This window comes from Diaporthe amygdali (assembly GCF_026229845.1).
Source record: "Diaporthe amygdali strain CAA958 chromosome Unknown NODE_3_length_2959817_cov_65_330692, whole genome shotgun sequence".
Classification (NCBI taxonomy): Eukaryota; Fungi; Ascomycota; class Sordariomycetes; order Diaporthales; family Diaporthaceae; genus Diaporthe; species Diaporthe amygdali.
In genome coordinates, this window is record NW_026517023.1 from 1615192 (window position 1) to 1637436 (window position 22245).

At 52.1% G+C, this 22245-nt stretch overlaps 7 protein-coding genes across 7 annotated transcripts; 3 read left to right on the top strand and 4 right to left on the bottom strand.

The window, feature by feature from the left end:
• Positions 1-308: 308 nt before the first annotated feature.
• J7T55_002891 (uncharacterized protein) lies at positions 309-2719 on the bottom strand (the record flags this gene model as incomplete). Its single annotated transcript, XM_053138012.1, has 2 exons — positions 309-2384; positions 2561-2719. 2 exons carry the CDS (start codon positions 2717-2719, stop codon positions 309-311), a joined length of 2235 nt encoding a protein of 744 aa, XP_052998759.1.
• A 1679-nt stretch (positions 2720-4398) lies between these two features.
• J7T55_002892 (uncharacterized protein) lies at positions 4399-5703 on the top strand (the record flags this gene model as incomplete). The annotated part of the gene is made up of 1 exon (XM_053138013.1): positions 4399-5703. One exon carries the CDS (start codon positions 4399-4401, stop codon positions 5701-5703), a length of 1305 nt encoding a protein of 434 aa, XP_052998760.1.
• Positions 5704-6164: 461 nt separating this feature from the next.
• On the top strand, positions 6165-7526 carry J7T55_002893 (uncharacterized protein; the record flags this gene model as incomplete). Its single annotated transcript, XM_053138015.1, has 2 exons — positions 6165-6660; positions 6721-7526. The coding sequence occupies 2 exons, from the start codon at positions 6165-6167 to the stop codon at positions 7524-7526; spliced, it is 1302 nt and encodes a 433-aa protein (XP_052998761.1).
• A 2183-nt stretch (positions 7527-9709) lies between these two features.
• Positions 9710-11758, top strand: J7T55_002894 (nad-dependent malic enzyme; the record flags this gene model as incomplete). The annotated part of the gene is made up of 5 exons (XM_053138016.1): positions 9710-10009; positions 10071-10263; positions 10323-10619; positions 10675-10918; positions 10987-11758. 5 exons carry the CDS (start codon positions 9710-9712, stop codon positions 11756-11758), a joined length of 1806 nt encoding a protein of 601 aa, XP_052998762.1.
• Positions 11759-11858: 100 nt separating this feature from the next.
• Positions 11859-13688, bottom strand: J7T55_002895 (uncharacterized protein; the record flags this gene model as incomplete). Its single annotated transcript, XM_053138017.1, has 3 exons — positions 11859-13142; positions 13211-13274; positions 13375-13688. The coding sequence occupies 3 exons, from the start codon at positions 13686-13688 to the stop codon at positions 11859-11861; spliced, it is 1662 nt and encodes a 553-aa protein (XP_052998763.1).
• Positions 13689-14556: 868 nt separating this feature from the next.
• J7T55_002896 (uncharacterized protein) lies at positions 14557-15936 on the bottom strand (the record flags this gene model as incomplete). Its single annotated transcript, XM_053138018.1, has 1 exon — positions 14557-15936. One exon carries the CDS (start codon positions 15934-15936, stop codon positions 14557-14559), a length of 1380 nt encoding a protein of 459 aa, XP_052998764.1.
• Positions 15937-16631: 695 nt separating this feature from the next.
• Positions 16632-18430, bottom strand: J7T55_002897 (carboxylesterase; the record flags this gene model as incomplete). The annotated part of the gene is made up of 3 exons (XM_053138019.1): positions 16632-17678; positions 17737-18117; positions 18176-18430. The coding sequence occupies 3 exons, from the start codon at positions 18428-18430 to the stop codon at positions 16632-16634; spliced, it is 1683 nt and encodes a 560-aa protein (XP_052998765.1).
• Positions 18431-22245: the final 3815 nt, after the last annotated feature.

The following is a 22245-nucleotide window of genomic DNA, read 5'->3' on the forward strand; positions in this document are numbered from 1 at the left end:
TGAATTAGCTAAGCCCAATTTTTCAGGGCAAGAGAAAACCCAGACGCATTTAATGATGCACCGAATCGGATAGCATAGCGTAAAGGATTCCCGTGCAGTGGACTGTGTAACGCATGAGCATTGTAGAGCCATTATCCCACCTTCATCAAGGCTCCTCTTCCATTTGCTGCCCTACTCTTGCACCGACGAATCCAACGAGTCACACAGACCGTCCAGCCCTCGCGCAAATCTTAAGCACTCATTAGTGCAGTTGCACCGAGGCGTCTGCTCCTCCCGGAGACAAATTGATCAGGCCACAGGGAATGTGTTCAAATATTGCTGGGCCGAAACTTCTCCTCAAACCCGTCCAGACAAGTGTACATGATCGCGTAAAGCTCTTTGCCAAGCTCCTGGAACTGCAAAGCAACCTCGGGTTTTCCGGAATCCAAGCACGCGGAGGCTGCGGTCATGGCAGCATTCAAGCCTTCAACGTAGACAGCGGCAGACGAGCGGTCAATCGTGACACTGGTGCCGTTGATCTTGACGAGATATCCCAGGTCCCGGAGTGTCCGCAATGCTTCCTTGAGCGTCTTCTTCGGCTTACCAGGAGCCTGATGTATCCAGACGCGCAGAGGGACACAACCAAGGCACGGAAGGCGCTTGTACAGCGTCTCAGGGTATGTATCCTCCAACTTTACCATAAGATCCTTGGCCTTCTCGAATGTGACGTCAGGAATTGATGATAGAACCGGGGCAATCATGTTGGCAGAGATGAAGGTGTTGATCTCCTTGGTGAGCTCGGCACGTTCCATATGCACTTGGTTGGGCAAGGACTTTTCGGCCTCGCAGAGCGGGCAGTCGCACTCGAAGCCGTAGAAAGAGAGTTCTTTCTTGCGCTCTGCGTAGGAGCCCTCGGGCGCCCGATAGGCCAGAGAGATCTCCTCTCCAGCTTTGATATGCTTGTTAGCGCGAATGATCATCATATCACCTATGAAGCTGCGGTCTGAGTTTGGGATACAGGAGTGATTGGCATGAGATGCGTGCATCCAGATGCCTGTAGCTTCGTTCTCAGAGTGTGCATCGGCACCTTGATGCAGAGATGATTTAATTTTTGGGCAGCCAAAGTCATTGAATCCAGCTATGGCCCGCACAAGGAATGTGTCGACAGTGGCCATCCCGTCCAAGAACTTGAGAACCTTGTTCTGGAATTTGCCACCATCATACAAGTCGAGGTACCGGCTCGCTTGCCTAGGGTTATAGAGTATCTTGTCAATCGTGACGTACAGGCCCTCAGCGTATTGCCCGAAGTCAGCGTGGCCGGTATTGACATTGACGAGAGCGGAAGTGTTCTTCGCGTTCTCGTCATCGGACACAACATAGAAAGCCTTCTCGACCATGATGACATCGCCCGGCGCTAGGTGCTTTGTAGCAAAAAGTCCACGCCCGCGGTGCCCTGCCGAGGCGACTTTGGCGTTGCTGAGGAATGAGGCCTGGTCCAAGATAGTATGATTCTTCGTTGCCGACTTCGACATGGCTGTGAAGTCGAAGTTGCCGGTGCGTTGTTCTTCCAAACGCTTCTCGGCTCGATATAATTCAGCCAAGACACATTCTTCATTGGAAGAGTATTGCAGGGCTTTGCCAAAATACTCTTTGGCCTTGTCAAAGTCTCCTAACTCATACTCTGATCGGCCCGCACGGTACAGGGTCTTCACATTCTGCCACTTTGCCTCCTCGGAAAGACCGTCTCCTTGTACGATGGCTGCGAGAGCATCTTGAATAGCAAACTCGTAGTGACCTAGATGTATGCGGGCTTGAGAGCGATTGCGATGAAGAGTTCGACGGAGATCCTCGTTGTTCTCCTTCAAGGCTAGAGCTGCGGAGTAGCAGTCCGCGGCTGTCTGCCAGTCATGCCGCTTGAATGCCGTATTGCCCTGTTCCTTCATCTCAGCAGGAGTGAGTGTGTCTTTTGACACAGGTGCCAGACTGGATGGTATCAAGCTGCTATGTGGCTTGAGAAGAACCAAGTCAGAAGGATGGTCGACTCGGACTAAGACTCCGCCATCCGTTGTAGATTTATAATAGGGCTCCTTCACAGCTATGATGGTGTCTTTCGGTAGAATCTTTTCGACCGACTTGTTTCGCGAGAAGTTGTAAAAGGCGATGCGGTCGACATCTCCATTCTCGTCTTCAATGGCGTTCATGATCGATGCCGTATGATTTGGCTCGCAGAACGTCTTGACGACCAGCACATAGCCTCTGTGATGCGTCTCGAGCTTGAGATCGCGCAAGAAAATCGTCTTGAGGCCCGACAGCGGCACAACGCATGGCGGATAAGGGTCACCGATGTATGTTACTACCAGCCCCTGGTCTCCTTCCACCGATGCCTGAGCTCGTTCGTGCAAATTCTGTATGTAAACCTGTCAGCATCAAGATATGACAAATCCACGAATTGGTGTGCTGAGGATAGGATTGACGAGGATTGATGCCATCCATCAAGGCCAGACAGGTCAACCTAACCAGGGTGTAGGCTGCTACAGCTGATAAAAAGAATTTGCAGAGCATCCAAAGCCCTTAGACCTACCGCCTCAGCAAACTCTTGCTCCAATTGCTTTCGTGAGTGTTTCATTGATCCAATTGGTGTTCGGCCCTCGAGGATCTTGGCCTTCTTCAGTTGCATCATTTCAAGGTCGAGCTGGGCGGCCACAGCCTCATTCACATGCTCAGAAGACATGGTGCTCATATTTAATTCAAGTCCTGATGATGGGCGTAGGAGGGTAGAAAATCCACTGATGAAATACACAAACGAATGCTCATGGAGTAAATAAAGAGACTCGGCCAAGGACGGTCCCTCTTTGCAGGCAAGATGGCAAGCGGTCACTGTATGTGGGCATGACAGAGCTGAGCCCGGTTCCGAGGAGCCATGAATGTGGGGCACTGGACACTTGGTGAATTGGTCAGAAGAGATTCTTCAAAACCCGTAACAAGGCTATTGACATAAGTGAATAAAGATTGAATTAGGATTTCTTCGCGCCCAAGGCGCTCTGTAATCAGGGGCGGCTGGCTTAGCCAACCCAATCATGGCGACCTGGGCAACAACACAATCGCAATAGACTTCACGGTCGGGGACAAATGACGCTGTATGCCAAAGTAAAGATCAAACCACAGCAGTAAACAGAACTGGGTACTGTCACTTCAGACATAAATTGAGCTCAATGGGCAGATATAAACATCACTGGACCTGGGAACGACCAAACAAACACCGCGAAGATGTCGGATAGAAAAGTCCTCGGCCCTGGACTTTTACCTCATATGTTCAGATTTCACTCTATATTGATAATCTGGAGCTTTGAAATGTCTTACATGAAGCTGAAAGACGGGTGCGAGACGCCTTCATCCATACTAGATACTTCAGTAGGCTGTACTCACTGCAAAGAGATGCTCTGGAACTAGACAGTTGCTTATTTATTAGACACAGTCAACAATGGTTAAGTTACAGCTAGCACGACATCTTCTAGGCTCTGGCAGACGACCAAAATGAGATGATGTTGTAAGCCACAGAAGGGCCTTTCAGTGGTACCGCACACAAGATCCAATATATTTCCTTCATGCAGCGCGCAAATTTCAGGGGCTTCTCTCTTCTCAATTCGACCGCTTGACTGGGCATGTTCGAGATACGTTTTGCCGCAGTCTGCATCACGTGGACTGAGTCCTTGAGTCGACTCGATGGGATACAACGCCGGGTCGCGTATGAATATGGCACAAATGGACATCATGCCCGGAACATTCCAGCATGCAAGCTTATTAAGTCGCTACAGAAGGTCAACACAAGGTAGCCTTGCGATGGGCCGGCAGATGGTATAGCTACCCCAATCTAGACCCTGCAGCTGCTATCATTCGTCCTTCTTGCACTGTCAAGGCTACAAAGTTCGACGCTCAGGCAGGACAATCCCTGCCTACCTTCAGCGGAAAATTGATGTCGATTGGGATTCTTGCATACCTTCTTCCAAATCGTGATGCTGGTGTCGGTAATCGAAGAAGCTCCTCATCGCAAACATGAACTCAACTCAAGTCATCAAGCCACGCCAAAGTTCTTACACCAACCTTGCGAGGTATTGAGACTGCCATGGTCTAGTTGTCGGCAGCTTGTAATTGCCGAGTAAAAGGCTTTGAGGCAACAGCTGGTTATTCGACCGTTGTCAACTTTCTTGCAAAGGTTCGTCTGAATTGCACAAGCCGTAGGTCAAAACAATGGACAAGAGTAAGATTCCAGCTGCAGTACTGTGGTAATAGGCATGTCGAGCAGGAACATATGCCTCAGTGTAACGTGTGGACCCATCAGATTCAGTCTAGGTAGCTTGATGTTGCAGTCATCCAAACTAACTGAAACACCAGGTAGCCCCGAGCGGGTGCCACTGCAACATGGAACTCTATTCCAACCAATCGCCCTCGACGGCCCCGACTTGCCAAGAGCCACTGGCCGACGACATTCGCATTCAACTGAGGACAATGGCCAACACTACGTCGGATTCCTCATATATCCCCGCGCTCCTGCTTCATATACCTGACATCATGAGTTTCGACGCTTCTACAAACCTCTCAGACACAGAAACAGCGCCAACTATGGCTACATTCACAATGACCCATACTGCTCATACTGCAGAAATGACCAGGAAGATGAGAGACTTCACGCTCGATGCTGGTGGCGAAAAAGTCAGTACTCTGTCGGCAGAGGCATGCGCCACCAGCCAGAGCTCCGAATCCAGGCTAGCAGCACCTAACAATGGTCCGGCTGACGTCAAGAACCAGCATCGGCCGTTCGATCCATTACCTCTGGAGCTTCGTGAGCAGATATGGGACTTTGCGCTGGCGACTACCTCGCCTGGGATCTACTTCTTCCATGAACAGGACCTTCAGTACGGTGACGCATACGACCAGAACGACCCTTGCTGGAGGGTCATCGTACCAATTCCGACCATCTACCACCTGTGCAAAGAAACGAGGGAGCATACGAAGCGGAAGCTGTCCTTTACGTGGGCGAGAACCAAGCGGGGGGAGCGGTTGCGAGTTCCCTGCCGGCAGTTCAACCCGGACATTGACGCAGCCTACCTCTCCTCCAAGACGGTCGATCAGCTGTACAATAGCATCCACGACCCCGCCGAGGCCGGTCCGTTCATGGAGATTCAGCACCTCGCGCTGGAGTCGAGATGCCTCTGCAACGCTCAGTGGCCGCGGTTCGCTAGGCTTCTGTCACGCCTGGGAACCCCGAATGTCCTCCCTAAGCTTGAACTCATGTCCGTCATCCTGGGGCGAGCATGGATACGGGAAGAGCCCCCGATCGGTCGGAGCTGGGATGGCGAAGAGCCGCTCACGCCGCCTCCTGGGGTGAGCAACGAAGAGTACTCTAGCCAGGTGGCCGAGGAGCTCCAGGAGTGGTTCGAGAAGGTGGAGCCACCTTTCAAGCTGAGATCACGGGCTGGTATCTGGGGTCCCGAGCTGATTCCAGGTGACCCGGACTCTCGCAGGGACATCGAGGAAATATGTTGGATGTTTCAGGACCAGATGATACCGCTCGATCAGGATGAAAATGATGCAAACGAAGCTGAACGACAAAGTCGATTGGAAGTTGGACCTTTCAGGGAGGTCGTTCTGAGTGCGGAAGACTTCCGAAAAAGGTGGCCGGCGAATGTTAATTTCATGGAGTTGGTAGTGGCCAAGTACTGCTGAACTGTTTACAAAGACGTACAAAATATACGAAAGCCATGGGTAGCTACTGAAGTGGCTATATGTACCTAAATGGGTAGTTGAGATTTTGATTTACGACCTTTTCGAATCAGGTCTACCGTAAATTCCACATCCGACCATAATCCAGTGGGAGGTCTGGCCGCGTAATGCTCGCTCACAGGCCGTGGGCCAATGATAGGTATGAATTTTCACTTTCAATCGCAAACCAGACTGTAAACTGAAAAATTAACTCTTATTAGCAGTGGCAGCTTTTGCGGACTGGCCCACGACCACATGGCCTAGGTACCAAGATACCAGAAACGAATTGGGAAGGCATCAATCCAGCAGGAACTACCTGCCTTCTGCGTCGTCTACAGCAAGTTGAGCAACAACATTGCCCGTGGCATTGCAAAAAAGAGCATTACTCCACCCCCCTTTGAGCGACAACGACAACGCGCATCACCATGGATCGCGTTACTTCGGAACCACCCTGCCGCAAGCTCGTCTCTGTGCGACGCATCCCACTGATCAAGCCTCTCGACTCCAGCGACACTCACGAGGTCGTTAAGGTTGATGGCTGGCCGGTCGTTGTAGGCAAGGGCCAATTTTCCGCCAACCAGCGAGTCTTGTACTTCGCAATCGACTGCGTCCTGCCTTTGAAAGATGAGCGCTACAAGCCCTACCGCTTCTCGCACTTCCTTGTCGAGCTGCAAGGACAGAAAGGCTGGGTTGTACAGACTGTCGAATATGAAGGCCACATATCGCAAGGAATGGTGTTTCACCTCGAAGTGTTTCCAGAGTTCATTCTTGCAGCGAACGAGATTCGAGAAAGGTCAATTTACATCCGTGTCAACTCGGGCCAAAATTTTGACGGGACGATCATTGCTGAGTCCCTTGAGAAGACTCTGAAGACTATGGACTTCCAGAAAGACCTCGGAATCAGAAAATGGATCACATTCTGTGAGTCAATCAAGACCTGACCTGTATGAATTCGAGTCCAGAACTGAGACTGTTGCACAGATCCACCTGACGGAGGAATCAGCCTCGGGCGCTCACCAAGCTTCCTCCCCACAACCAAGTCAGAGCGCGTTCAGAATATCCAAGATCTTTGGAAGACACATGGCGATACCGAATTTCAGATCACGGAGATGCTAGACGGAATGCCCATGGTGTTCTACGACATTTCTCGATCCGACGACAAGTACTTGCAGTCGGAGCTACCTGGTGTGATTTTGGACGATGTGGCGGAGAACGGCGTCCGTCACCGTGTTAAATATGGCATTAGCATCGGAGACCATGACTACCAGGAGACTGACGCCTCCATCAGTTGGAACGCCGTAAGAGAGCAAGGAATTACGGGCGAGTACATTTATGGATTCCTCAGCATAGGCCTGGCTGGGGTGCTCTGTGGCGAAAGTATTTCAGGCAATCCTCACATGATCGAGGGCCACCGTTTCTACGCCTACGGCGTGTGTGACGAAAAGTTCTCGGAATGGAAGACAACTGACGACCATGATAACGAGTGGGACGGTAAGCTTAAGTCATTGCAGCAGGTCCAGAGGTTTTCTAAACGAGTGAGGCTGTCAGCCTTTGCGAAAGACCTCGACGAGTTGATGAAGAAGGCCCAAGGAGCGAATTGTCTGTCGTACGAGACTAGGGCAAAGTATCCGTCTCTGAAGCGGAAGGGTCTCGTGTTCAGGGCACTGGACGGGTCTTTCAGTTTCAAGGTCATAGCGAACGACTGGCTGCTGGATCAGACGGAGAAGCTTCGTTGCGTTGGCCAAGACAAGGTTGTCTGCCGGCCAGGTCCTCACGAGTGCGCTTGAGCATTTGCAGCGCGGCAGGTAGTGCAGATGGAAGTAGCCGACGGACAGCTGGGCTTGCAGCTGTCGCACCTGGGTCCAGGTGGCAGACAGTCGTGGTGGGGCTGGTCCAAGCTCCCCAGCAAATCTCAACTCTCAATTTTCTGCTCGGCGCGTCTGCTTCTCTCTGCCTCTACCAACACCACATACATCTCTCGTAAAGGCAAGCGACCTCAAAACAAACCACAGTGACGTGCATGATAATCATCTTGTGAAGTGATCAAAGGCAGGTACCATATCTCTCTCATCATAATCAGCACCGCAGCTTGTTCGAGCCGTCTACTCGCACCAATCTTCTCAACGAGTCGCCCTCTGGGTGGCCTCTCGGTCTCGACGCGTTTTGCGTTGGGGCCTTAGAGGAAGCCGGCATATCGGACCCGGGTGATCGTCCTCTCGGATAATCATGCCCGGAATCACTGCAAGAACAAGTCTTCCTGGACCATCATAGTCCTCGTCTGTGGCCATCTTCTTCCACCCGGGCGAGGCTCCTAGAGCTCCTACATGTATCAGACCTAAGTCACAGCTAGCATGTGGATAGCTGCGTAGCGAGCCTACTCGCGATGGCTCACTCTTCTGTGGGCCTGACAACCGTGCCGCAGAGCCGGGTAAGGCAAAATTTCAGGTGTCCTGTTCCTGCGAGGTGACAGTCGATCTTCCTCGTGCACATGCAAAATAGGTCTGGCCAAATGTAGATATGTATGCTACTATCTGTTGATACTTTGGTCTCATGCATGGGTCCTTGGATGCCCAGTAAGCCCACACATGGTATAACGACAGGGGGCGAAGCGTACGTACAAATATCCGCTCTTGATATACATCGCCATGTGTCCTCCTGTAATGCTCACTCTTACATTCTCCACTTACGTTTCTGCTTCGTCTTTTGTGCTCAGTTGCTGGTTCTCTAATAAGTGATACTCATCAACCATATCTCTGCTATATCTTTTAACTCCTCACTTGTATGACATCTGAGCAGCCGGGAGTGAAGGCTCTCGTCGAGCAACCTCACAAATTATCAGTTGAAGACTTGACACAGGAGCATTATAATGTCCTCTCGCAAGCAATTTGCAACGTTCTGTTCACTTCAAGTGCTGAACTCGCTTATGTTCAGATCATCGACGGGGCGCCTCTCAGCGAAACTTATAAGGATATCTATGATCTGGCGGTGTACCCATTGCGACACAAAGACCGAATATCCTAGACTGTGCCCTGGGGTTATAAGAAGGACCAGGCGAGTCCGTGACTCATTTCACGTAAAGGAATTGCGGTTTGAAAACAAGGTATTAGACTAGCTTATCTATCGTTGAACAGCGGCTCAAGGAATCGAGGAGAAGGAGAAGTAGAACGAGAAGGAGTAGGAGCAGGAGAAGAAGATGAAGTGGCCAGGGTCTTGAAGAAGGTGTAGAAGTCAATAGTCAGTATTGAGGGTGCGACTTTCACTCAGCTCTGCTTTCCTGAGCACCTGTACTTATTGGGCATGCAAGGACGCAATCTATGGTGGCTTCAATCGCCAGCCCAGCGAGCGAGTTCAACGGAAGACACGCGAAACCCGCAGCAGATTCTACCAGATGTGCATATCTTTAACCTTGTTCTATCCTGCAATGTCACATCTGAATTTGTCCCGTCTGCGCGTGGTGAGGCGTGGTGACTGTTTGCTACTGCTGTCTCCTCCTTGAGATCTATCTCGCTGCATCTATTGTAAAGTCCGGGAACAGTTCCCGGATCTGCGAACTGTGGTGTTGACCAACAGCTGCGCTAATTAGTCTAACATCAGCTAGTGAAGCTTCCCGGTTTTGCTTCGAGCAACGAGCAGTCCGGCCTGAATGACTGCAGTGATGTGCTGTGCTGTGCTGGCGGTTACGTCATGGCCCGTTCCAGGCCGCTTCCAAGGCCCAAGACAAGTCGTGCCCCTCTGTTTGACACATGCGCATGTCAACGAGACATCACATTGAGTGGATCTACCTGCATCTTCTTAAGCACTTCCTCATCTCTTGGCGATGCAGCTTGCTAGATTGCTCCCTAGATCTCTGTTCCAGATTCTCCGACCTTGCCATTGCGGACAGCCTTTTCCTAAAGCATTACTTTTCTCGGCACCTATACAGTCCAGTCAGATTGGAAGAAAGCTTCACTGCTCTTCAAAATCCTACGAGATGGCTCCCCAAGGGAAGACCTCCAAATATGGACACCTGCCTCTCAGCACAACCGGCCCTCTTGAGTGTGCCCTCACCGGTACCACCTTACTGAATCATCCCTTTTTCAACAAGGGCTCGGCACACCCCAAGGAGGAACGCAGGGACTTCAACCTGACCGGTCTCCTTCCCCAGAGCATCCAGACCTTGGAGCAGCAAGCCAACCGTGCATACGAGCAATATTCTACCCGCCCTGATAACTTGGCCAAGAACACATTCATGACCTCCTTGAAGGAGCAGAATGAGGTCCTGTTCTACAAGGTAAGACTCGTCGCTGTCAGAGACAGCCCCTAGTGGTTGGTGCGCGCCTGACATGCGACAGCTTCTGTACGACCATCTGGAGGAAATGTTCAGCATCATCTACACCCCAACTGAAGGCGATGCTATTCAGAATTACTCTCGCCTGTTTCGGCGTCCGGAGGGGTGTTTCCTGAACATCAACGACCCGGAGCGTGTTCACAACGACCTGGCCCAATGGGGTCGACCTGAAGATATCGACTACATTGTCGTTACCGGTATGGCTGGCCTTATCCGATTACCTTGCACTAATGATCATGGACTAAATCTCCCTTAGACGGCGAGGAAATCTTGGGTATCGGCGACCAGGGCTGTGGTGGCATCCTTATCTCCGTGGCCAAGCTCGTCCTGACCACGTTGTGTGCTGGCGTCCACCCCAATCGAACCCTGCCGGTTGTCCTGGACTGCGGTACAGACAACGAGGAGCTTCTCAACGATGATCTGTATCTGGGCCTCCGATCCAAACGTGTCCGAGGTGAGCGGTATGACAAGTTTGTCGACTCGTTCGTGCAGTCGGCTCGCAAGCTCTATCCACGCGCATACATTCACTTCGAAGACTTTGGACTTGATAATGGTTTGTCTCCTCCCTCTGCTCACCCGATACCGTCTCATGTTGACTTTTGGTTCAGCACGACGACTGCTTGATATGTACAGTCCAAAGATCCCCTGTTTCAACGACGATGTCCAAGGAACGGGCTGTGTGACCTTGGCGGCAATCATGTCTGGTCTGCATGTTTCCAAGCAGAAGCTGAGCGACATGCGGGTGGTTGTCTTTGGTTCTGGCTCAGCCGGGTGTGGAATCGCTGATCAAATTCGAGACGCAATCGTCACAGAGAGTAAGGTTAGCAAGGAGGATGCTGCAAAGCAGCTCTGGTAAGTCTGCCCTCCAATCCTTCATGTTAAGATATGAAAGACATTTGCCTCTGACGCCGTATATCTAGGCTCATTGACAAGCCCGGCCTGCTTACAACCGAGACGCCGCTCAACCATGCCCAGAAATTCTTCGCCAGATCCAAAGAGGAGTGGGATGGCAAGTCGACCGATCTTCTGGCGGTGATCAAGGCAGTGAAGCCGAACGTGCTCATCGGAACCTCGACAAAACCGGGCTCTTTCACCGAAGAAATTGTCAAAGAAATGGCGTCTCACGTTGACCGCCCCATCATCCTACCCCTGTCAAATCCGACCCGTCTCCATGAGGCAGTGCCTGAAGATCTACTCAAATGGACCGAAGGCCGAGCGTTGATTGCCACTGGATCCCCCTTTGAACCCGTCAAGGGGCCCTGGGGTAAGGACGGTAAGGAAGTCACGATCAAAGTGGCCGAGTGCAACAACAGCGTTGTTTTCCCCGGTATCGGCCTCGGAGCGGTGCTGTCGAGGTCGAAGCTCGTCACCGATAAGATGCTGGTGGCAGCCATCGAGGCCGTTGCGGAAATGTCGCCTGCGCTGAAAGATGACACGGCTCCTTTGGTACCTGGTGTGGACGTCGTACGGGACGTGAGCGTCAACGTTGCAAGCAAGGTCATTCGTGCCGCAGTGAAGGAGGGCCTAGCCACGGAGAAGGACATCCCCGATGACGACGAGGACGTCAAGGAATGGATTCGCGAGCAGATGTGGAACCCTGAATATCGACCATTAAAATATGTCCCGCAGGAAATTGCAAGTCGCCAGGCCAAGGGACATCTGAAGACGGTGGGAAGCCTCAGGAACGAGTAGGAGTGCTACCCTTGCGCAGAGTATGTACAGGTTGATTTTTGCAGAGCGTTCTACATAGATTTACATCCTTGATCGTCTTCCTGTTACCATTTCGCCCACTTTACACAAGCTCGAGCTCCAATACAATGTTTGGCGTGTCCGAGCTCCCAGCTGGCATCACATAGGTGAAATTCCAGAACTCGAAGCCATGGATAATGTCGCACGAACCACCGGCAAGGCCGCAAAAGGCGACCTCGTGGCTCAGGTCCACCGTCCCGCTGACGTTGACATTCAGTCCCATCACATCACCCCATTCCAACACGTCCCTCTTCTGGCCCAATGGATTCGATCCAATGATGAACGTGAAGATACTGCTCTCGTAGCCCTTGGGGTACGTCAGCTCGAGCCGGTAAGGCTGCACGTCGACCTGCATGGCCGACTCGGTCGCATAGTACGAGAACCACCCGATGCTGCCGTCGGCCCGGAGCCACTGCGCAACAGCCGGGGCCCACTGCTCCTGGTTGATGGACGCGCCGCCCACGACGGTCTGGTCGAAGCTCTCGGCGCCGATGGTCAGGCTCTCGCCGATCCAGCTGGTCACGTTGCGCGGGGCGAGGTCCCACGGCGGCGAGAGCGCTGCCGTCGTGTACGTGTGCTCGCCCGGGAACGCCGCCAGCTTCTCGACGACCGAGTCCGGGATCAGCGTGTGGTGGAACGGCAATATTGCCGCCAGCAGCGGCGCGATCTCGAAGTCGTCGGCGTGCGTCGTCGCCCACGCCGGGGTCCGCCCGCCCTTGCTGACCGTGTTGATGCCGGGCGCGCGGTCCGCGCCAACCAGCGACCAGATGTACGCGTTCAGGATGCCGATGTAAATGTTCATGTCCCACCCGTACGTGCGGTCCCAGGGGCCGGCCACGTTGCGCAGGTTGGCGTTGTACAGCTCGCCGACGGTCGTCCAGATGTCGGCGACCATGCGTGCGCCGTTGGCCCGCATCACGGACGAGCCGTCGTCCGGGATGTACTTTGCCCACAGCGTCAGGGCGTACAGGCTGATGCCGGCGTACGTGGCCGAGTTGAACTCGGAGAGCGTGTTGTTGCGGTCGAAGAGGTCCAGGATCTCCTGCGCGTACGCCTCGCCCGCCGCCGTCATGTTGCTGTCGTTGAGCTTGCGGCCCGTCCAGCCCGACGCCACCGCGCGCATCAGCGCCGGGTTCGAGTACGCTGGGTACAGGTTGTCGCCGTCCACGCCGCCGACGCGGTAGCTGTCGCCGATGGTGTTGTTTCGCATGCTTTCGACTATGAGCGTCTGGACCTGGGATGGGAGCAGGTGCCCATATTCCTCGTAGATGACGATCAGAGTGGTGCCGATGAAGCCTCGCCAGTTGGGGTCCCACGAGTTGTAAATCTGTAAAATACGCGTCAGTGAGGATCATTTGCGAAGTGCGGGACGAATTGGGCGAAGAATTGGCATACGTTCTCTGGATACCAAGCTGTGCCGACTGTTGGTTCTTCGGGGTACTTGGTGTAGTCTCCGAACCTATGAATCCCATCTTCGTTAGCAAGCTGGCATATTGGCATTCTCCCAGCAATGTCGCGCAGATTTGGGCTCTCAGGGGTAGAGGGCACAGTATTCGTACCATTGAGCACTTATGTTCTTCTGCTGATCACCAATGACGCTCGTGATAATCTTGACCGCGTTATCCACATCGTCTCCCTCATTCCGGCGCAGCAACCCGGCGGCATACCACACCGTCGACCGAGTCTCGTGTTTACCCGCGGCGAGAGGATAGTAGAAGTACCACAGATAACCGGCGTTGGGGTCGTAGATCTGGTCAAGGAAGCTCATGGACTGATCGAACAGATCGTTAATATAGCCCGTCGTGTTGCCAGTGAAGGCAGACACGCCGCTGGCCGCGAGGGCTCCACCAAGAATCGCGCGAAACCACAGCATCTGATGGTCAGTCCACTTCTTGGTCCCGATGGCGAGAGAGCAAGAGACAGTCGGCCTGAGCCCCCATTTTCAATTTACGCCTTGGCGTTCCCGCCTCGCTTTTATATGACATCGCCTTTCCCTCGCGTGGGCATACGACATCCACCGAGAAATTGGTCACGATACGCGCTTTCCCCGCAACACATGGCTAGGCATGGGGCGGTGATGATGGGCCCCCCTTGGCATCGATGATAAGTGCAACGGCGCTTCAACGAGTTGGGGCAAGCCCAAGGGGCAGGCTGGCAGGTTGGTCGATGACCGGCAGCGCTAGAGGCACTGGTGCCGGTAATGTATTCTTCCAAGTCGAAATCATTTCCGAATTGACATAGACCCGGCATGGCATGGTAGATAATCGGCTGCAACGTCCCAATTGATTGCTAGGAGGTGATAGCTGCAGACTCCAGATATGCCAGCTGGGGTCCGCCGTTATCACGTTGGCTGCCAAACATGAGAGTGAGGAGTCACGATGCACCTGTGAGCACGCTAATCAGGGTGGAGATACCCCGTCATGGCCGGATGTAATGCCAGATTTGGGGAAATGGCCAGGTTCTACTGGGTACCGTGACATCGGTCAAAGCTCCGCTTGATGGCTTGGTGCCCCAAAACTCGGGGGAGAACTGGGCGAAGAGACGGAAACGAACAGTCGAGCTGATGGAAATTATTTCTATGTCTTCCTCCTCATGCTGCTCTGCCAAAATGCAAGTCTAATGGAAATGTCGGTTGCTGAAGCCAAAAAGAAAAGAAAAGAAATTGAACAGCTGGTATCACTCACTTATCGTGTATCAAAGTATGCCAAAAACCCTCTTCCTACCATGCGCCAATATGCCCATTATGCAGAGAGTTCAAATATTTCCACGCCTTCGTCAACAGGGGTTTGTTTTTTCACGATGCTGTGGTCCTCCGCGCCCACGATTGATGTCTCGCCCACCGCATTACCCTGCACCCTCGCCATCAGTTCATCGTACGCCGACTGGTCATCACCAGTCTCAAATGCGGCAACGATTGAGTCCTTGTTCATCCATAGCTCGCCCGAGTAGTCTCTCAAATACGCGTAGAGGAACAGCCTCTTCCTCGGTTCCCGTCTCTGCGCACGACGTACATTCTTCACGTCCTCGGGCTCGTTCGCCGTGTCGGGATTGTATTTCTCCAGCCGCTTGTCGTCGATCGTGAGAGGGATGTGGGCGTCATTGATGACCAGGCGGCGCAGCTTCATCCCAGGCTTGTTGATAAGGGCGAAGAACGGTGCCCACTGCATGCCCCCAGAGTCCGGCCCGTCGTAAGTGCCGCGGTAGGCATAGCAGTTGTCCAACTCCAGCGTCTCAAGCGTGCTCCTGTGCCCGTTGATGAAGTGCGCGAGCTCAAAGCCGATGAAGCAGTTCTTGAGAGACAGGTGTTCCAGCGCGGGCAGCTGCGTGGCTTTGAGGGACAAGGGGATGTGATAGTTCCCTCTCGCGCCCAGTGGTGCTGACTGGGAAGCGTGGAGCGAGAGGTGCTTTAGCGAGCTCGCGCGCAAGAAGTACACCTTAAGCAGTGATTGCAAAGAGTCGTTATAAGCGGGCACGGTGTTAATACTCCGGTGTCCATTCTTCATGCCCGAGACATGGATATCGAGCCTATCGAGACGGGCCAGGAATTGGCGGAATGCAGTGGAGTAGAAGGCGGATGACCAGACTGGTACGAATGATTTCATCGAAAGGTGAGTGGCGGTATGGTTTGCGGTCAACGTGTTCCAGGTATCAACCAGCAGGCGTCTCCATGTTTGTTCATTCTCGAGCTGTAGCAGAGCTTCTTCGTCTCGCGACTGCCCAAACACCTTCACGTCCGGCTCTAACTTGGTTCCCAATCCAAAGTCGTACTCCAGATTGATATTCTTCTGGTCGAGTGTGTGGATGCCACTGATAATTTCCCGGGCGGCTGTCGAGACACCGGACTTGCCTGGCCCGATGCTGCTGTCATCGTTGTCTAGATTTCCGAGGCGGACGCAGAAATTCAGGTCCTCCATGAGATGCGTCCCATTCTGTTGAAGAGATTGACGCAACGCCTTCTTGTTCACGCTGTTGGTCACGCGTATTGGCCGGTTCACGTCGGGTGCTGTTACCTCTGTGACAGAATAGATCGTAGCGCTCTGCGCGGACTTCGACGCCTGCTCAAGTTTGTGGAAGATGCGGGACTGAATGTCGACGGGCAACTGGTCAATTTGATGGGGCATAATGAAAATTTTGGTTGTTATAGCAGTAGTAGTAAGAAAGAAGCGAACAGTTCTATTTCAATCTTTCAGGACACCAACTCGGTAGCACAAACCGAGAGGGTGACCTCCTTGATAAGCAGCATATGAGCACATGCACATGACCACATGTATAGCCACATGCACTCCTACCCGACGCGAACGGTCAACGGACAACTGCATTAACACTCGCTTGTGGATCGTCAGCCGAAACAAACTTCAATAGAGTCGGGCTGCCTGTAACCATAACTTGCGTAACTTGGCAGTTGTGTTTTATTCAGGGTCCAAAAAAATCGTCGGTGTGCTTGGCCGCGGCCCCACAAATGCAGGAACAACTGTTCAGGGTCAAATCTGGTGACAGCTACAGTGGCCCTGCGGCCGCCCTGCTGCACTCGGAAGCCCCCTTGAGTCAGGGGGTATGATCTGCATGAATTCAGATGATTGGATCTCCGTTGCAGCACCTGGCAGCGGCGTATTCGTCCGAAAAGTTCCTGTTTGCCATGGACCTCGCAGTTACGGAACGAAACCTTAAAATCAGGGACGAAAAAGAATGCAACGCAAAGGATCTTGAAAATCAGGGACGGAATAGAATGCAACACACGAGGATGCTGAATCATCCATGTGTAGTACCCAATCGTATTAGGTTGCTATTATTGTCTGAATCAGGTTTGTTATATGCGTTATACCTCCATCGCGTCGCTTAACCCCTTCCATAGCGCGCAACGGTCCGCCAGCTGCTGTGGCACCTCTTCCATGACCGTATCATTCGTCTCAAACTTCAACCTGAACCCCCGCCCGCCCCCAAAATCCCCCCATGTCTCCCACACCGGCGTTCCCGGGTACCTATAGATATTTGGATCCAGGGCCCTGACGAAACTGATGTAGTAGTTCATGACCACAGGCACAATCTCGGCGTTTGTCGTATAATAGCTGTCTGCGACGCTGCCTGCGAAGCCCGGCCCGAATATCGCGGCAGTCTCAAAGGTGTGAGTCACGCCTAGTCCTGCAGCCACATTTACGGGGTCGATGACGTTGTACCGGTAGTTCCACACTTTTCCGGGCTCGTAAAAGGACGACATTGTCTCGGCCATGGTGTTCCCCGGACAGGTGAACGTGGCATCGCCATATGCTGCTGCCGCCGAAGGGAAGTAAGCCGCGTGTTTCGGTAAGGGGTCTTGAAGCGGATACGCCTGGTTTATCTGATCAAGTTGGGCTTGATCAAGGAGCGGGTAGTTGTTTTTGAAGAACCGTGACACGTCACCCTGAGTGGAGGCGTTGGGCGCGAATACAGTTCCCTCATCTGTGTCGTCGCCGATCAGAATAGGCACCTTGATAAACTTTCCTGCCTCGAAAGAGTTGTAAAGGTTATCAGGAACCAGCGTCCCGGGCCCAGTGGTCACCGGAAGCCAGTACCATAGAGGCAGTGGGCTGTCGCTTGCTTCAGGGAAGGGTTCAAGAATGTTCGCCTTCTGAATGGTGGCCAGATCCAAGGATCGAAGGCATGACAAGGCCTTGGTGGCGTTGGAACAGCCCGTTTCTGTAACGAAGCGATCGTACTGGAACTCCATCTCGCTGAGGTTTCGCTGGATTGGCCAGAAGGGAGACTGGGGTACGGCGCCGACGAAGAGCCCTTTATCCTCGCCATCGTAAGCAGTCAGATGATGTGCTATTGAGCCACCGCCTGCGGAAGAGCCGTGGATCACGACGTGCGATGGATCGCCGCCGAACTATTGATACAATGTCAGCAAGTACAGAACGCCTCAACATTCATCTTGGACTATTTACCTTGGCAATGTTTTCTTGGACCCACTCCAACACTTTCCTCTGGTCTAGTAATCCCGCATTCAGGTCACCATCTTGCTGGACTTCTTCACTAGCCAAGAATCCTAGTGCCCCGACTCGGTAGTTAAAGTTGACAAAGACGAGGTTATATTCTGACTGAAGAACCATTTCTGTGCCGTTGTGGAGATCAGAGTGCTGAACTACGTCGGTACCATTATAGTTGGCTTGCGCATTAGCTGAGTAACCGCCACCCTGGATATACAGCCAAACAGGGAGCTTTGAGTCTGGCGTCGCGCCTGACGGCGCGAAGACATTGACGTATAAGCAGTCTTCTGTCTGAGTACTTGACGCGGCTTGGCCAGTTCCCACGCAGATAGGGCCGAACTTGAGGCACGTATGTCAGCTAGAACCTGCATGTGCATAGCGCGAAGGATGTACTTACACTCGACGCGTCCTGAACGCCTGACTCTGTTACAGGATCTTGGGGCCCACGAAATCTCAAATCGCCCAGTGGTGCTGCCGCATAGCGCAACCCGAGATATTGGTCCACTCCTGCTGGGAGTCTGACGCCTTGATAGGTAGCATAGTCCAGAGTCACAGTCGGTGACGAGTTGTACTCCTGGCGAATATGTGGGAAGACACTGCCGACTGCGGCAGACAAGCCTGCGAGAAGGCAGACTGCATACGACGTGAACATGATGACTTCTTCACTGGCAGGAGGAGGAGGATGAGATGAACGTATCCCTATCCGTACCATTTCACCCCGGGCCCATCAACGCCCCAGGAGGCGACATTTATAAGAACATTTGATTCTCCAGAACTAATGCAACTACTCCCCCCTCATCATCACATCGAGCGGTGACACGCGGACACGCCCTGTTACTTTACAAATCTGACCCACGGGACTAGAGAAGCTAAAGTGCCCTTGCCGAAAGTCAAAGCCAACGCAGAGCAATTCGGGGGTTTCGACCAATTCTGTTCCCGACACAACGTAAACCTTGTCTTTGGCCGATGGTACTGTAACCCTATTGCCCAAGCTCACGTCGAACCTGCAGGTTCATTTGCGGGGTTCGGACGAGATCGCGTGCATTAAGCATCCCGCTAGAAGGGGATTCGTCAAAGCGCCCACGGATCTCCGTCGCGTGGCTTATCACATCGTCAACGAAGTCCGTGAGCCGCTCGCCCGTTGCGCCCTTGCCGCTTACGCCAGTCCGTTATAGAATACGTAGTAGAATTTGGAAGAACGTGGGTCCCATCCGTCGGCCCTGACCCCGGCCGGCCTGAGATGGTCCGAACGCAGGTGAGTGTTAGTGTTCACGTGGAGCCAAGCTAATGACCGGCAGCGAGCCGCATTCTTGGATCGACGACGGGGACGCCGTAGGGTCGGAAGCATTGGCAGCCGGAATGGCAACATCATGTAATGTTTTGCATGTGGAATCCCTTAGACATGTTATTCCTTTGTTGTGCAGGAAGGTCACTCGGTGTAGGGCCTGGTGACATTTCACAAGCCCCAAGCTCAACGTCATTTATGGATATTTGCGTACTTAGTCGGCGATGACTTCCCTACGGACGAAAGGCGCGATATCTAGGGCGCGTGCCGGAGCGCTCGGAGGGCTCCTGGACGACACGCCCTTGTAAGCTTACAAGAAAACGTATCAATGCAAGCACTTTCGTTCTTGTCCCTTATGACTCATAATCAAGTCTGTGGCCGCATAATTCATTATCTGAAATACCCAGTCCAATACAAGAGCCCGGGCTGGCCCCGGTGGAGTCCGAAATACGGTCTTTGTGATGAATAGTGGCAAGCCCTTGAACATGATTATTACGATCTGGAGTTCCAGGCCGGAAGTAGTCCTCATCGCAGCTTGCTAGGTATTTATGTGGAGGAGCACTGCCTATGTAGATCATTTCGCTCGAGAGATGGATCTGTCGATCTTAAGAGAGACGTTAGAAGCGTTCGTGCTGGAATTTGACTAGGTTGTACGCTGGAGTCAATCGCGATAGGGCTTAACAGGTGAGATTGTAACAGCAAAGAGCAGGGCGGAGGGACATTGATGGTGGTAACACAAAGAGTCTGTGGACCACAGACTAATTGCTTCCGCCCCGCCCCCTTCCCACCACGGCACCCTGTTCTTACAAAGTCGAAATCTAATCTTATTTTGTATTTGGTCTCTTATCCACACGGCATGTGATAGATATTGCAAGAGCACTCCTACCCCTGTTGGAGCCTACTCGTGTTCTAGTCTATTCTCTTCTGACGAGACTGGGCTCGATCAGTCGTTGCGCCTTCAAGTAGATCGGAAGGCATATCTGAGATCATATTATGATCCGAATTTAAACACTCGCTATATTTCGGCTCTGAATGCGTCCTTTTAGACATCTATCGACACACTATAATGACCAGAGGGTTTCTACATGTAACTAGGCTTATTGCCTTTTTTTTTTATAAAGATGAAAACAATGCTTCTCCCAACAGTGTCCAAATCAAGCGCACATGGCGACTAACATGCTACTATACAAGACCAATATCGGACTCCATGCATTAGATCAAGCCTCGTAAAGGACGTCAATTCAAGCTTTGAATAATAAAAATGCTCGAATGGAAATCTCAAAGACAACGACAATATCCTGCTTATCCGGGAATCTCAGAGTGTCGATTGCTACGTCGTAATTTATATGTCGAATACAACGTGACTTTTTTTCTTTTTTTTTTTCTTTTTTTTTTTGAAAGATTGAATTGACACTATGTATTTATTGTGACAGTTGATACATTTCTCGCGACTTACGTCCGAAATTCCTCGGAAGTCCAACACAGATTAGAGGTACGATCCATGTGTGCAACACTTGTGTCGCTCCGTCAACTAGATCAGCGTCGAAAATTTGAGCAGCCTCTCCAGTTGGCTGCGTGCATTGTGCAACTGCCTGACCTCTGCCGTATCATCGTCCACCTCACTAACAACCATCGCGAGCATTCTAACTGAATGATCTCATTAGGGTACTCGGAGTGACCTTTACTATTGCTTCACCGCACTCGCCAGCGGATTGCGACGGTGCCCTCTTCGGAGCCAACCTGATGCCGGCTGAAGTTCAAAGCCTTTGCTTCGTTCATGGTGAAGTACTGATATCAGACCTTGCTTTCAAAGGAAAATGGAGGTTTCATAGTTTTCAGGGAAAGCAGATTAGCTTCTGTCTAGTTGAAGATCCCTTAACTGCACCAAGCTCAAAGCCCTTCGACGACATTATGGCAACTCTCGCACGTTACGTCAAATTGTTTCCAAGCTAAACCAAGAAAGATTCCATTGTCAGAATCTCCTAGCGAGGTCAGAGAGGCTATATGAGAATCACACACATAGCCCTCGCCAACGCGACGAAGCCGCCGAACGATCCTGCCGTTCTGACCAAAGATATGAGAAAGAAACCAGTTCAACAGGACGCAGGCAACTGTGATGATAGTGCGACAATTAATACCAGAAAGCGCTCATCCCTGGAAAGAAGAATATATCCATAAAAAGAGAGATTTATCCTTGGAAGGGAGTCATCATACTTGAAGGTATAATCTGGCTTACAATGCAGAACTCCCCTCCCAATGCCAGTATAGAATTGCTGCATACAAGAGTCTAGGGCTCTCTCTCTCTTGCTGGTGAATCGGCAGATTCATGTGGAACTTAAGAGGTTTCTGGAAGGACAACGAAACACCGCCTGTTAGAGAGCGGATGCCTTGTTGATGAAGAAAGTCAGGCCTGTGAACCACTTGGCTGTCGGGCCGCTCGCTTAGAACAACTTTAAAGCTGTTCCAGAGCCTTAGACGCTCCAGATACTGTCAGCGATGTGACTTCTCGTCTTTCCTTTTTCTGTTTCTTTTCTCCTTCTGGAAAAGAGAAGGCATATATGGTTATTTTTAGGCTGCGGATGGACGCATTGGGGCTTAGGGATTTCTTCAACAGGGACATCCGACTTCATCCTTGGAAACAAGTTATGAACATAACAAGACCTGACAATGACTGGTAAGTGAGGAGTCCGGCGGTACTACTGTCAATCGACTCATCTCTAATTGTCTACCACGGAGAAGGGCATTCTTCCTCTCAACTTCACTGCGTTGAGGGATCATGCTTCTTAAAAGCACGGCACGTAGACCAGTCTTGTGGAGCAGAGCAGAGCAGCTTTTGCTCTTGCGGAAACCCTGATATTTTTTCAATGGGAGCTATGCGATAATATCTTGACAATGTCGATGGGAGCAAAGGGATATGGAACGACTCGGGGAATTGACACTTCAATTTGATGGGGAGCCATTCGGGCATTTTGACCTTCCAGAGACGTCGTGGTATACGGGAAAAAGGCGAGAGGTGGTCGACGGAGAAGTCTGCACGTGTGTATAGTTAGTTCATTTCAAAGTAAGAGAGAGATCACAGAAAAGAGGCGGTAGGAGGAAATTCAGCTTCGTCGAGCGGTCCAGCTCGGGCGGACGATCGGAGTCGTGAACGACATATCTCTCAGAAGAGACCAGGGAAAAAG